The 16,057-nt window shown below is 50.5% G+C and overlaps 1 protein-coding gene across 2 annotated transcripts in view; it reads right to left on the bottom strand.

Moving 5' to 3' along the window:
• Positions 1–11,437: 11,437 nt before the first annotated feature.
• PALD1 (phosphatase domain containing paladin 1) overlaps positions 11,438–16,057 on the bottom strand; it is a 73,898-nt gene continuing 69,278 nt past the window's right edge. For both annotated transcript variants that reach the window (XM_045568282.1, XM_045568281.1), the window contains exons 19-20: positions 15,343–15,498; positions 11,438–13,211 (exon numbers count right to left, since the gene is read on the bottom strand). In XM_045568282.1, coding sequence (XP_045424238.1) covers positions 13,059–13,211; positions 15,343–15,498 — 309 coding nt within the window. In that variant the 3' untranslated portion in view covers positions 11,438–13,058. The remainder of the gene's footprint in view (positions 13,212–15,342; positions 15,499–16,057) is intronic.

Below are 16,057 nucleotides of genomic sequence, written 5' to 3'. Positions count from 1 at the left end.
CAATAATTGTTTGCATTGCTTTTTGTATATATTTATATAAACACAATCTGGGTCTTGGTTTTTGATTTACTACTGTGAAGAAATAGCTACATCTAATAAATCAAGTTTGAAACATTTGTTTTGAAAGTAGGATTGAGAGAGTTGTTGGGGGTTGCATCAATAGCACTGGTTACTTTGAACAAATAAAAGCTTTCTGTAGTTGCTTCCTTTATCAGAAAAGAACATATGATACCATGGTATATTATTTCCTCTGCACTAGGGAACAGCTTTTCTAAATGCTAGGGGAAATTCCCATAGCCATTATTCAATCAGAACTTGTCTTTAACTCATGCCTAAGGACTATTCTGGGTTTTTTTAATTTGTTTTTATGTGTATAGACGTAAAATGCATATGTAAATGATTCTCCTTGTTTTTTTAAACATTCACCAAAACAAAAATCACAGGTAAGCCCATGTGTCTGCGATGCTATCACTCTGAGCAACCTAAGAATTGAAAATTTTCCTGAAGCCATAAGATTTCAAACTGAATAGGTGGTTCGTAATTAATAGGATAATTTAAAGGCAGCCATATTAGAATCCGAATCTACATGTATATTCATATCAATGCAACATTGTGCTTGCAAAATTCCTAAAAGGAAAAGCTTTATTGCTACCAACAATCTCCCCACCCAGATGAGGAAACTCAACAAATTCTGGTGTGTTCTAATACAGGAAACAAGACTTACTTAAATGGACATCAAAGATTCCCCTAGTGAGCAATTCTTTCACAAAAACTTGAAATCCCTGTGCTGCATTGACTAAAAGTTCATGGTTAATGGAATATCTGAGGCTTGGCTCATGGAAACCTAATTAGATGGTTAGAGATGTCGGCAGTTTCAGACCTGCTGGCATAAATGGGTAAACAAACTTTTTGTAATCTAAACTATTGACCTGCATGTTTGTTCCTTACCCCAACTCATTTCTATGTAGGCTCAATCTTTTCAGTATTTGGGTTACTGGTTCTGCAGAAGCAGGAAAAACAGCCTTGTAGTAATCAGAATGTTATCTAAGTGTATATTGTTTACTTTATTGTAAATACTGGTGAACAGTGGTCAATAAATAGTTTTATATTCCTTTAAAAAAACAAAAAAAACATAGATGCAAACATCCTAAATAAAACATTAGAAGTTTAGATTCAGCAATATATTAAAAGAATAAAGCATCATGACCAAGTAATATTGATTGAGGAATGCAAAAATAATCGACATTGAAAAAAATCTGTTAATGTACTTTTAAATAATAATATATTAAAAAAACATCTCAATAGATGCCAAAACAAATTTTGAAGTTAAAAATCCGTTCAAGATTTTTTAAATTAGCAAACCAGGAATAAAAGGAATCTCTTTACCATGATAAAGGTGTCTATTTGAAACCTAGATCAGGAATTACAGTTAGTGGTGAAATATTAAAAATATTCCCATTAGATTTAGAAAGGAGTAAGGGTGGTCACTATTCCAAACATTGTACAGGAAGGTCTAGTCTATATAATAAGGCAAGAAAAAGAAATATTAATTATAAATTTCAGAAAGAGACTAAACAGTTATTATTTTCAGATAATATGATCATCTGTCTGTAAAATCCAAGAGAATTTTTAAAAGACTAATAGAATCATTAAGTGAGTTCAGGAATATGGCCAAACTTGAGCAAAAAAAAGTTTTTCCCCTATATCAGCATTACTCATTTAGAAAGTGTAATAGAAGAAAACTCATAGTTGCAAAAATTAATTTAAAACCATTAATAACTTCATGAGAAGTAGGTATGACTTATAAGAAGAGTATTAATAACTTTCATTAAAAGATACAAAAGAAACCTTAATAAATATAGGGAAAAACATATTTCTTAATGGGAAGATTCAATCTTTTAAAAGTGTCCATTCTCTCTAAGTCAGCCAATAAATTAAATGTCATCCCAATCCAAATACCAATGGGATTTTTAAATAAAAGTTGACATGTTGATTCTAAAATCCTTTTGGAAATGAAAGTACACTGGAACACTCCAGAAGCATAAAGCAAAGAAAAAGAAAGGAAGAATGAAAGGAAGAAAAGAAAGGGGAGAGGAAGAAGGGAGAGAGAAAGAATGAGAGCTTGAAAAGACAAAAACAAAATCAATGGAAGAGAGTAAAGAGCACAGATACAGGATATGGCTCTCTTGCAATGACAGAAAACACAGTCCGACTCACACAAGCACTAAGGGAACTGGTTTGTTAATTACAAGTTTTAGGGACGACACACGAGTAGCTGGCTGTAGGCGTGATGGGATGCAGAAGCTTAAGGTCACTGTCTCTCAGCTCAAGCCCATTGGCCTTGGTGTGTCAGTTTCATTTTCAGATTTCTTTTCACTTCATGGCTGTGTGACAACTGCAGTCACTTCTAGCCTCTCCCTTTAAGCTCCACGAAATTAGTTAGGACTTGGTTGGTCACTCCGACAAATGCCCAGGGTAAGTTCTGATTGGGCCTAATTTGGTACCTGAGTCACATGGCCAACCCTGAACCAATCACAGTCCCAGGACAATGAGATGGACAGGTGGGCTCATGCCTTGGACCTTGCTCCTCCTGAGGATGGGGATGTGGGAGACGGCTACCAGAAGGATGAATGGATGCGGGGCAATGACAACCACACGTCTACTCTCTGGCTGCTGTGAGTGTGCAGACCTAACATACGATGAAGGCTGTAGTTCCAGTAGTTGGAAATGCAGCTACTTGGCAAATAATGTGGGCCAACTGGATATCCATTTGGAAAAAGCCCATATTTTATTCTCTATTGCACATGATTCACAGAAATTTATTCCAGATGAATTAAAGAACACAGAACATAGAACACAACACTGTAGAAGTATTCAAAGAAAATATAGGAAAGAGATATGTAACCTTGGGTAGGGAAGGCCTGCTTACCCAATACTACAAAGTGCAGGAATCTGACTACGTCATAACTCACTTCTCTATGACCAAAACACTTAAAAAGTTATAGGATAAGAGATAAACTGGGAGAAAGAACTGGCTGTATATCTATCTATGAAACAGATTATATTAAAAATTTATGCCTATAACTTAAAAAAGACAACCCAGTATGGGGGGAAAAAGGGCAAGAGAGAGTAAATCCAAATAGCCAATAAACATTAGGGGGAGTCTTCCAACCTCATTAGTAATCTGGGAAAATCATATCAAGATAAAAATAAAAGACTTTTTTCCTTATCAAATTGGCAAAAGACTGGAGACCTCAAATGATGAGGCAGGCGATGGGCACTCTCACAGAGAGTTGGGCTGATGACAATTACTTTTGGGTGGCACAGGCCCGCTGTCACACAGCTCCGTGGTGGGCGAGGCGGGAGGAGGTGGAAGGAGGAAAGAACCAGCGAGAGGGGCACAAAGTGAAACTCAGAAGGCGCACGTCGCAGATGACCCCACCGTGTGACTCACAGGAAACCAGCAGTTCTTGTGGCTGTTGCGGGGACCCTCTTGAAAGGACACAGGGGGTTGGGCAGCATCGAGTCAGAGAACCACAGGAACTTGAGGGAGGGTTTTCAAAGTCCCCCACTTTCCCCTCGGTCCCCCCCAGCACCCCAGCTCAGCCGCTCTTCCAGAAGGACGGGCCTTCCCCCCTCCCATCTCTGAAAATGGCAGGGAGGATTCCGACACCCAGAGCCGGCCCCAACATCCACCTCTGGCCGGGCCTCCGTATCTCTGTCTGTAAAACAGGATTGTAGGGGAGCCAGAGATCACCTCTGACACCCCCTTAGCAGGCAGGCAGACTGACAGGAGGAAAACATATGAATTGTTTGACATGTATATGGATCTTCACAAAACAACAAAGTCTGCGGAGGTGGCCAAAGCATGATGTTTCATACTTTTTAGACAAAGAACAATAAATCTGAGAAGAAATGACAGGACCAGGGGGATCTGGCTAGGGGTGGTAAATTGCTAGGGGAGTCACCAGGAGATACATGGGGTAAAGCCGGTGGAAGGTAAGGGTCACTTGGTTAGGCGCATTGATTCAGGTCCATTGCGGCCCCCGACCCCTAGTCTCTGGGAAAAGGGCTATTTGCTCGCCCTGGTGCGGGGAGGGTCCCCCTCCCAGAGGAATCTTCATGGCTTGCATGCAGGAAGAGGTCAGCTTGCCCTTCCTGAAAGTACAATCTCTCCAGTGTTTTCAACTCGAAACATTTAATATTCCAATCTGGCATATTTGGGGATGGCACGTCCTTCACTCCTTTGGGATCATGATCCTTACTTTGTGGTATTGTACAGCTGCACGGCACGATGACTGCAACAGAGCCAAATGCACTGCCTGACCCCACCCACTCCACTGCAGAGCCTGGTGACGTCAGCAAAGGTGGCTGATCTGGGAACAGGCGACCAGCATAGACCGAGGCACACGGGAACGGAGGTAGAGCATGTGTATCTGATGATTATTTTAAAGCCAAAAATAAATGCAACATATATGATAAAGTGTTACCATCTTAACAAACCAATAAGAAAAAGACAAACACCAAAAAGAAAAAAGTCAGCAGAAGACACAGGTGATCCACAAAAGAGAAAAAACAAATGGCCAAGAAACATGAAAAAAAGCCCATTGTTAAAAAGAAATATAAAATTAAACAAGGACGAGATCCCGTTTTGAGTCATAAAACTGTAGGCAGTGCTGGCCCAGGCTGGGGACAGCGTGCTCACTGACTGCTATTCAAGATGGTAAAATAGGACATTTCTGAAAGAGGACATGTGGCAGGTGCACATGGAAAACCTTCAGAATGGGCACTCCCTTCATTTAGGAGACGGCCAGAAGTTTGCAGTGCCATCCGCAGATTGGAGCCACCAACCCAGATGGCTACAGCCTCTCCATCCTCCTCGCTCCTCTGCCCATCCAAGGGAAGGCTGAGCAACAGTTCACTGCCCCTCTGGCCACTGTCATCGACAGGACCCTCCCTTGAGATGGCAGAGCAAGAGGGAGAGGAACACACCTGCGTCTGCTGGAATCGTAACACGTGACGTTGGAAACTGCGGTGGTCATTCTCACCAAGCAGTGCCAGGGCAGGGCCGACCTTCACCAGAAAGAACAAAGCAGATGCCCAGAGAGGCTGAGACCGGGGGAGGGGTGGCATTCGGGTCCTCAGAGCCGCAGGGCCAGTGGGATTAGTAGTGCAAGAGGATTATTTGGGGAGACACCAGAGAAGGATAAAGGAGGAAGCAGAAGGCGGTGGGAGGGGCCTTTGGCCGTGATGTGGGTCTGACACCTGTGAAAAGAGAGAAGAAAGGAAGAGAGAGCCCTGCACTGCAGGGTAGCTCTGGGCAACTCTTGGCCAGATGGATGGGGAGACTCCCAGCCAGCCTGCAGGATGGAGGGGCAGCAGCAGCCCGGCTCTATACCCCCGCCTGGCTCAGTGCCTCCCAGCCCGTGGAAGGGAAGCCCGTGGGCTGAGTGTGCTGCGAGGGGAGCAGGGCCTCGGCAGGAACACTGTGCTGGATCCGGAGGAGCAGTCACTGGAGGCTGGATCAACTGTGCTGTCTGCAGCAGCTTCTCCTCAGGGGTGATCTGGGCAGCGCGCCCCAGTGCAGGACACACAGGGAGCTTCCAGGGCTCCCTGGGTGGCCGTCTAGGCACAGTCCCCACTGCATTCCCACCAGGGGTCCCTCTGCTGGCCATATTTGTCACAATCCCCCCTCTTTGCTTAAGCCAGCTGAGGCTGCTTTCTGATACATGCAACTCCACGGGTGCTGATTACCACTTGCACAAAGATTTGTGTTTGCAGACGTCCTCTGAAGCATTGTTTGTAAGTTTTAACATTAAAAAGTAGCCCCAACGTAAGGCTGTATATCTTGATCGAAGTTTGAGTTACACGGGTGTATACATTTGTAAACTCTCACCAAACGGGACACTGAAGATTTGTGCATTTTTTGGTAACTAGATTTTACTTCAAAAGAAAAAAAAATTGTAAACAGCAAAAACAAATCAAACTAAATGCTCTAGAATAAAGGAATTTAATTTTTAAAAGTTATTAAGTATCCACACAATAAAATGTTATACAGCCTTTAAAATGTTTCAAAGACTAAAGGCATAGAGGAATGCCTTTATTCTATGTACGAATAAATGGAGAGAGGATAACACATTCTGGTCCTAACTTTATAAAGCACACATGAATGCACTGCATTTTCATGTGGAAGACTTGGCATGGATATTGTATGCATATTCACAAAGTAAAACTACGAGAAAATGGACTGAGGTGTGAGACATGGTTTCCGTGGCCTTGAGACTGCGTATGATTTCATTTTTGTTTTAACTCTTTGTTTCCTAACTTCCCTCTGGTTTGAGCGAATCTCCCGTCTTCTATTTGGGCCTTTGCTTCCTCATCTGTAAACGTCACAATCCCTGAGTCACTCCCAGTCACAAGTAAGATGGTGCATGTGAAGAATTTAGCAGGAGGCCTGGCACGTAGTAAGCCCCACAGACCTCAGCCTCTGCCCCGTCCCGCCCTCCTGTAGGCCACGGTGGAGAGGGAGGAGGGCTTTTCCTCATTCTCCCTCAGACTGCCTAGAGGTAAGAGGGGCAAGGATCAGTCTTCTATTGCACGAGAAGTGAAGCCACCCAAGGAAGGCAGTGGCAGGCCAGGGTCCCCAGCACGCTCTAGAACTCAAGTCACCCCAGAGCTTCCTGACCCAGCCCTGCTCCATCCTGGGCAATGCGAGGGCAGGCAGGTTTTCTGGAAGACAGGTTGTCTGTTCTCATCCAATTGCAAAACATTTATGGAAATCCCTGCTACACCCTCCCTGGTGAACTCCTGCTGTTGGGTCCCTGTGGGAAGCCACTAGTCCTTCCCCACGACTCCCCCTGGCCCTTCACCCCCAGCCCTAACTGCCCAGTCCCGCTCTCATCGTTATAGACAGCAGTGTGGCTTCCCCGAGAGATGCTAACGAGTGTCTTTGTCCCCCTCTTACTGGCTCCTCTGGGGGCCAGGAGAGACCTGGGCTGAGCTTGCTGCTCTGAGAGCCAGTAGTGCCCTCTGCTCCTCATAACATACTCTACAAAACAGAGACAATTCCTGCATGAGAGCCTCTGTGTGTAAGGCCTGGCACGAGGCACTTTAGATACATTAACTGTGATCCTGACACTTACCTACAAATAGGAATTGTAAGCCCATTTACGGAGAAGGACACTGAAACTCAGAGAGACAATGTGACCTCCTCAAGCTCTCGAGCTGCTGCACTGTATGCTGGGGACGGATGGATGGTCACCCACGCGGGCCTGCTGAGCAGAGGGGGTAGCACACGGCACTGGTGCATCACACCAGCATTAGGGGGACAGAGCAGGTGGGGATGCCACACAGCTAGGGACAGCGTGGCCAGGAGAAAAGCCCGACCACCACATGGGGCTGCTCTGGTCACAACAGTATCTTTTGCAACCAGAGTGTGGGCAGTGGGAGTGTGAGTGGGGGAGGATAAATATATTGGTTGAATTTCCACAGCTAGTGTACAATCATGCCTTAGTTGTGTGAATAAAAGATGAACTTCCTGTAGGATGAAACTGATTAAAATATACAAGTGTGCCAGTTCTACAGGCAGAGCTGGGGGTCTCCGTTCCGGACACAGCAGGAAAAGGGTCAAGCAGGCAGTAACTACCTGGATCAGTGGCTTTATTCTTCCTGCTCATCCTAACCTGGCTCTTGCGACAAGTAGAGAAACCAAAGGCCCTCTGAGGACCCTTCACAGGGCACGGCCAGTTCTGGTGTCTAGCCAAAGGATGGAGGGTCAAGAAGAGCTCAGGCCATCAGCGCCGTATGTTTTCCTGGGGTGCCGTGGCCCTACTCTGGACACAGCAGCCCCCCACCTCCTCCGAGGTCCATGACATCGCTGTTGTCTTGCTCTGGGAGCTCCGTGAGAGCAATGAGAGTGGGGTCCAGCTGACTCTGATGGCTGATCTACCTCACGGCACTGTGCTCCCCACCCTGCCCCATCCCGGCTCTCAGCACACCTCAGGGGAATGACTCGTTCACTGTCATCCCAGCCAACACCACAGGCTCCGGGGAGGAAGGACTGGCCCCAGCCACAGCTCCCTGGTGTGCAGCACGGTGCCTGTCTGTTTAGAGGCCTCACTGTGCAGTGCCCTGCCGACTCGCTGCCCACAGCCCTTATGCACGTACCTCCCCCTTGCACACGTGCAGAACACTGCAGCCACTCGCTGTCTGCGCAGGGACCCAGCTGACACCTGCCTGGTCTGGGCAAGCTGGTGTGGTGGGACCCTCAGAAGACCTGGGGGCCTCCGGGAGAGAATGCATCCTGAGGGAGTGGGAGCCAGGCACACTGATGCTGCTCACCAGGGCAGCGGGGACGACGGGGAGCAGCTCAACCGGGCACCTAGTCAGCACCTTGGCTGCAAGTGGGCACAGACCCAAGGGCTCGTCCCACCTGACACCTCACAGCCTGGGCACTTGAAGCACGGGAGGCCGCAGTGATGTCTGCAGTGTGGAAGCAGCAGGAATGGCCACATGACAGTGACTGCACGTGTAGGCCAGTGGGGGGCCCCTCCTGAGCACCCAGAGGGCTTGGGGAGAGAGACTTGGCAAGGCTGGCTAAAACTGATTGTGTGCTCACTATGTGTTAGGCACTCTCCTCAAGTCTTGACCTGTCCTAACTCACTTTTTATGATTATAATTCAGAAATATATACTGGTATCCAAGAAACAGACATAACAAAGAACCCATCAAAACATCACTAATTTAGATTAACAAAGAGGAAATATCAGACTAAATTATAAAGTATGTTTTCTAAAAATTCCTAATTGACAAGTAAAAATTGTATATATTTATGGTGTATGAAGTGATGTCTTGATATATATATATATATACACATTGTGGAATGGCTAAATCTGGCTTTTTTTTTCAATGCAGGTTCTCACTCTGTCACCTAAGCTGGAGTGCAGTGGCATCATCGAAGCTCACTGCAACCTCAAATTCCTAGGCTGAAGTGATCCTCCTGCCTCAGCCTCCTGACTACAAGCACATGCCACCACACCCAGCTAACTTTTTAATTTTCTGTAGAGACGGGGTCTCGCTATGTTGTCTAGGCTGGTCTCAAACTCCTGGCCTCAAGCAATCCTCTTGCCTTGGCCTCCCAAAGTGCTGGGATTACAGGTGTGAGCTGATCTAAGTCAAGCTATTTAACATGTGCATTACCTCACATACTTATCATTTTCTCATGATGGTAACACTTAAAATCTAGTCTTAGCAATTTTCAAACATACAATATATTATTATTAACTGTACTCAACATGATATATTAATACAATAGATGTCTTGAATTTCTTCCTCCTAACTGAAATTTTGTGACCTTTGACCAACATCTGCTCAGTCCCATCCTCCCCCCCCAGCCTCTGGTAACCACCATTTTACTCTGTTTCTGTGAGTTCAACTTTTTTTAACAATCCACATAAAAGTAAAATTATATTTGACTTTCTGTGCCTGGTTTATTTCACTTAACATAATGTCCTCCAGGTTCATCCATGTCGCAAATGACAGGATTTCCTTTTTTTTTTAAGGCTGAATAATATTCCATTCTGTATATATACCACATTTTCTTATCCATTCACCCACTAATGCTGTGGTCCCCAACTCCTGGGCCGAGGACTGGTACCAGTCCACGGCCTGTTAGGGACCAGGCTGCAGAGCTCCACCACCCCTCTGCTCCCCCCAGTCTGTGGAAAAATTGTCTTCCATGCAAGTTAGGAACCAGGGACCACATGGCAGAAGGTGAATGGCGGGGGAGTGAGCGAAGCTTCATCTGTATTTATAGCCGCTCTCCACTGCTGGGATCACTGCCTGAGCTCCGCCTCCCACCCTTCAAATATTACCCCCATCCATGGAAAAACTGTCTTCCATGAAACCGGTCCCTGGTGCCAGAAAGGTTGGGGACAGCTACATTAAGGTACACGTAGGTTGATCCACATCTTGGCTACTGTGGATAGTGCTGCAATAAACATGGGTGTGCAGATGTCTTTTCCACATACTGACTCCATAACCTTTGGCTACATACCCAGCAGTGGGATTTCTGAGTCATATGGTGGCCCTATTTTTGGTGTTTTGAGGAACCTCCATACTGTTTTCCAAAATGGCTGCCCTAGTTTATAATACCACCGACAATGTGCAAGGGTTCTCTTTTCTCCACATCCTACCACTTCTCTTTTGCCTTTTTGGTAACAGCCATCCTAAGAGGTGTAAGGTGATATCTCATTGTGGTTTTAGTTTGCATTTCCCTGATAATTAGCAATACTGAGTATTTTTTCATATACCTGTTGGCTATTTGTATGTATTCTTTTGAGGAATGTCTATTCAGGTTCTTTGCCCATTTTTTAAATTGAGTTATTTGTTCTCTTACTACTGAGTGGTTTAAGTTTCTTTTATATGTTTGATGTTAGCCCCTTATCAGATACATGGTTTGTAAATCTCTCCCCCCATTACGTAAGCTGTTGATGGTTTGCTGTGCTGTGCTGGATTAACTTGTTTAATTGAAGGGTGGAGATACTGTTGACCGGCAGGAGCTACTGAAATGTGAGTCAGTACTGTTCGTGTAGTGCTAGATGCCCCCACAGGCTGGAGCAGGCTTGGGGGAACTTGGAGACACACACATGGGCACAGCCCCTCATCCCATGTATCCCTGCCCAGGCGCCCCCGTCCCAGGCATAGAACTGCAGAGCTGCCCACACCACACACACACTCACAACCCAGTGCACACAGCTCTAGACTTGTGTTCAGAGCCATGTGGAGCATCCTTGGACCAGGGCAGACAACTGCCACACCTGCTGGGCTGGGAAATGACCCAGGAGGCCTTCTCTCCCAGGCTCAAGAAAACCCCAGCCCTGGGCAGTGGGGGCTCTGGGTTCCATTCTGACCGCCCTCAGCTGACCTCAGAACTACAACCCAGAGGGTTCCCTAACCCTGTAAGAGTTTGGGGAGAGGCCTGGAGTCAGCACTCTCTGTACCTCCCCCTCCCCACTGCCTCTTTACCTGCCAATATCTCAACACAGTGTGTTCCACCGATCACAGGGGTTGGAGAGAGTAGAGGCTGAGGTCCACCCTCCTTCAGAGGCCCCAAATTTCACTTTGCTGCATATACTTTCCCTAGGTATAGCAGCCCTTCATACTTTTGTGAGAATTAGCTTGTGATGTGCTTTCTTCCAAGAGGGGTCAGCATGGCAGCCCCGGGCAGCCCGTGTGAGCGGGCAAGGCACAGCTGGGGATGTAAAGGAGGCCACAATGTCTACAAAAGCCCTTCTCTCAGCAGCAGAAGTGCTAGGGCAGGTGCTCTCCACTCACTTTGCCCACCCACCCTTACTCTGAAGGAGCAGGGACCCCAGCATGTTGCGTCAGTTCTAGAAGGTCTGCCTCCCACCGAAGACAAATTGGCAGCCAGGTGCACTTCACATTTAGCTGTTTTAATGCATAATAGCTCTGTACAAAAAAAAAATCACGAATGAATCCTCACAACACCCCTGTGAGGTAGGTAGGCAATTATTATTCTCCCATTTTACAGATGGGGAAACTGAGGCAGCGAGGTGAGGTGATCGGCCAGTGGTCCCAGCACAGCTGAAAGTCAGGGCTAACCATGAGAACACAGAGCGTCCCTCCCAGTTCAGCCCTGACCTCTGACTCCTCATCTAGACCTTGTCTGCAAAGAAATTAAAACTTTTAATACATGCAAAAATAAAAGTAAAAACCACAACAAACCTGAAAAGGTAGTGAACAGACATACAGTAGTTCTGCAAAAGGATTCAGCCAATACTGAGTAGATGCAAATAACTTCAGCCTCTTCTCCCCTTTTCGTATATCGTGACCAGTGACACATCCATCGTTTTTCTGCAGTAGTGCATGAGTCCAACCAAGGAGAGGCTTCCCCGGCCCCAGTGAGCCAGGCGAGGGGGCAGCCTCCTCACTGTTCAGCCCCTGGGTTTCAGCAAACACCAGTCCCCAACCGGAAGAGCTACAAGGCTCAGCTCAAACGCGGCACTTCTCTGCCGCCTCTTCCAAGCAGCTGCCCGCTGTGTGGACAGAGTGGATGCTGACGGCCTCTAGCCCAGCAGGGTATGGCCCCTTTTGCTCCCACTGAGATGCAGCTCAAAGAGCCTCACTGAGGATAGCGTGAATCCAAGTGACCCTCTCACGTCATCCTTGGCCCACTCTTGCACACTCTGCTATCCACAAGGCCACCCAGCAACTGCCCTTGATCCAACACTCCTTGGGGCTCCTGCCGCAGCAGGGTTGGGGGCACTGGGCCATCCGGGGCTGCTGGGGCTGGGGGTGTGGGCAGAGGGACCTGCAGCCCCAGGCTTGGGTCCCCGCAGTACCTCCCCCCCAGGCCAAGAGAGCAGCCCTCTTCCACTGTGCTGCATCTGCCTTCTAGAAACTCTCCTCCTGCTGAGAGGGACTCCCTGATGTTCCAGCTCCTTGGGAAAGTGCCACCATCCTGCCAGCCCCAGGACAAGGGGACACAGGGAAGGAAGACGAGGCAAAGGCCTCGGCCAGATGACACCGGGCCATGCAGGTTTGTCTTTTAAAGTAATAGAGCCACCCAGAGCGCCGCCCCGCCCCCCACTCCAGGCAGGCAGGGCGCGAAGGCAGTGCTCCAGCAGCAGGAGGGGAGAGGCCATGGGGAACCGCGAAAGGAAGGCAGGGGGCCGGCTCCATGCCAGGGGCTGCCCGGCCAATCTGGGAGGGGGAGAAGAGGACAGAAGAGGGGACGAGCTCTGTTTGGCAACTGGAGGCTCCTTGGAGGCCGAATGACGCCTGTCTGCAAGGTGCACACACGGGCCTCCCTGGAGGCCGTCCACACGCCTCTGTGGTTTGCAAGGCGTGACTGTGCTGTCTCAATGTCCTATAAAAAGCTCTTTCCAAAAAGGCTCCCAACCCCACCCCAGTCTCTCCAGGAAGTGGGGGAACTGTTTCCTCAAGGCCAGCACGCCCCGGGGCGCCTCCCAGTGAAGAGCACCTCAGACACCCCCAGCCTGCGCAGGGCCCTGCAGAAGGGGGCAGGCAGGAACCCCTTACAGCAAGTCCCCGGGGGTGGAGGGCTCCGGGTTGCGGCTCTGCTCTTGCCACCTGCAGCGCAGTCTCGAGAAGGGCTGGTCTTCCACGCTTTCCAGCTCGGGGAAGCCCAGCTGGTTGAGGAGCTCATAGACACCGGCCTTCGACGCCACCTGGGGAGGACAGCAGGGGTGGGGGGCAGAGTTTCAGAGCAGGGTGCGTGCCGTTCGTCCTGCTGTCCTCCCCTTCTGGGCTCCAAGCACACGGGCAAGTCTGGGGCCCGGGGCTGCCTCCCGCCAGCTCAGCGACCTGAACAAGTTTGCGCTTTGACTGCTGGTAACTTATCTGAGCTTCATTTCCTCCTAACAGGGAAAACAGTCTCGCCCTCACGGGGCTGTCTCAAGGAGGGCGACACGGCACAGAAAGCACTCAGCAAGCGGGAGCGCTCCGCACAGAGATGGCGTGGGAGGCCAGGCACCCCGCTGGGCCCGTGTACCCCATGCTCCCGTGGGGACACCCAGGAGCACAAGCCCGGCCACTCTGGGCGTCACAGCTGGGCCCACAAGGCGGGCTGGAGAAGGCGGCACGGATGCAGGCGCAAACAGGAGGCCCCGGCTGTGCGTCTGGGCTGCAGGCCTCTGCCCCAGGTGGGTCAGCTTAGCTGGGGCCTCTCCAGACACTCGGCCCTGTTGCCTAGAGGTCCAGGCCCTGGCACCAGACTCGGACCACCCGCCCCTTTCTCTCCCCCATCACCCTGGGGGAGGGGGAGGATGCAGCCTCTGCCTAGAGAGAGGGGATGGGTTCATTCCTTCTGGTTCCCAGGGAAACCCTCACGCCCACCCTCCACTCATCTACAGCAGAGAGGGGCTGAGGGCCCCCAGGCTGGAGCCCGCACTCCTGCCAGGGCATCCCCCACCCCAGATTCAGCTGAGGAGGGGATCAAGCTTCCTACCGCCCCTGCCTCCCCCCACCCCCTCCCCTGATTTCCACTCTCCAAGCAGAACCCAAGCAGGAAGTGTCCTTGAGCCCCCACCTCCACCCCTCCCCAGGGGCTCAAAAAGGAAGCTGCGCCCAGGCCTGCTCAAGAGGGTGGCCCAACATGGCCCTGGTGTGACCCCTCCAGGTCTCCTGACTCAACACCCATCCACCTGCACCAGGGGGCAGTTCAAACGCTTGCCCACCCTGACGTCCTAAGACCTGCCCGCAAGGCTGGTCCTCTGCAGTCCCCTTCCCGCCACGGGGCACTGTGGTGGGCACCTGCCCCTCGCAACGCTGAGTTCACCTGCACACCTGTCCAGCCCCTGTGTTCCTCCCAGGGCCCCCTGGCCGGGCCACCAGGAGCTAACTCCAGCCTCGACTCCAGATTGGAACCGCCAGGACTCATTGGTGAGGTCACAAGGGGCCCACTTCCTGGCAGAGGGGTAACTACAGGCCCCCTCCCCAAGAAGGAAGGGGCCTCTCCCCCGACCTAGAGGTGCCAAGGCTTTGCCTCTAAAAACAGCCGAGTGGAGGAAGAGCCAGGAGGCCAAGCAGAAAGGGACCCAGGAGGTGGAATGGTGACAGTGGTGTCTTTGGCCGGAATATGGCGGGCTTTGGAGCCACCAACAGCTCTAACGCCAACCTTGAACAAGTTACCTAGCTTCCCTGAGCTCAGTCTCCTCCTCTGCAAGACGGGACAGCAATAGTCACACTGTTTAATGCAGACAGCACTGCATGTATGGCATCAAATCCCACCACAGCCTTCTCAGCTGGTACCCAGTGTCAGCATTACTTGCACGTTAGTATCAAGGACAGCAGGTTTAGAGGGGGTGGATAACTGGCCCAAGGTCACAGCTGGAAGGCGGCAGGGGCAGGGCCACCAGAGCCTTGCCTGTGGCCCTCACAGGGCATAGGTGAGGGCTGCACATAACAATGGGCATGAAGTGCCCAGGCTGGCCCAGAGCCAGCACCCAGGCAGTGTTGGCCGTGGTGGCATGTGCAGCAGGGTCCCAGCCCGGCAGGCTGCCCCACTCTGTCCCCGACATACCTTGTCCCCTCCCTCCTCATTCATTCATCCACTCATCAAACTTCCACTGCCTGCCAAGCACAGACCCCATGCTGGGGACCCAAAGTCGAATGAGACAAAATTGTGGCCCAGTGGAAGCTTCCTGTAGAATGAGAGATGAGAGCTCTTCCTACTCAACAGGGGAGCCTGTGACCGGGGTCCCACAGGTGACGCACAGGGACCAGGTGGGGATGATCCAGCCCCACCTGTGTGACCCATCGCCCCGTGGGCCCCCTCAGCCTGAGCCTCCCACCTCTCACCTCCCGCATCCAGGTGCTGAAGGGCCTCTGCCAGGAGTCGGCCTTCTCCAGGTGGAGGTAAGCGTTGAAGAGAATCAGGTAGACGTAGCGCTCCAGGTACTGCAGGCTCCGCAGCTGCAGCCTCCGCATCTCCTGCTCCTCTTTGGCTGCCTTCGCCTGGAGGAAAGGGCAGGGTGGACTCAGTGGGGGCCCAGGGGGATTCTTTGGCCCCCAACACACAAACACACACACCCTGCTGCCCCGAGCAGAGCCAAGGGAAAGACAGTGGAGCACATCAGCACCTGGAGTCTGAAGCCTGCCTCCTACATCAGAGGGGGCACAGGCCACCTGGCCTCCATTTCCTCACCGTGAGATCACAACCACTGCCCCATCCTGAGGGGCAGCCAGACAAGAACAGGCTGCCTACAGGGAGGCTCCGTGCACAAACCCTGCATGGTGCCCGAGGTATGCAGAGGCCCTCCCGGGTGGCAGGACCAATGCCCAGCTCCAGCCACTAGGAAGGACCCCTCCTGCCAACTCCTGGCAGCACCGAGAGGCGATGTCTCTTCCCCCAGCCCTCATCCTCCCAGGACTAGAGGAAAGGCTTTGGCTCCCCTCTCTCCGAGGGCCCCGATCAGTGCCCAGGAGGGGCTGGTGGCAGCGGGTCAGCAAGGCCAAGCTCTCAGCTCTGACCTCCTCCCCGCCTCCCTCTGCCTGGGCTCAGCAGCTGGGCGAG

The sequence above is a fragment of the Lemur catta genome, chromosome 14, assembly GCF_020740605.2.
Source record: "Lemur catta isolate mLemCat1 chromosome 14, mLemCat1.pri, whole genome shotgun sequence".
NCBI classification, from domain to species: domain Eukaryota; kingdom Metazoa; phylum Chordata; class Mammalia; order Primates; family Lemuridae; genus Lemur; species Lemur catta.
This window is presented reverse-complemented; position numbering and strand designations above follow the sequence as displayed.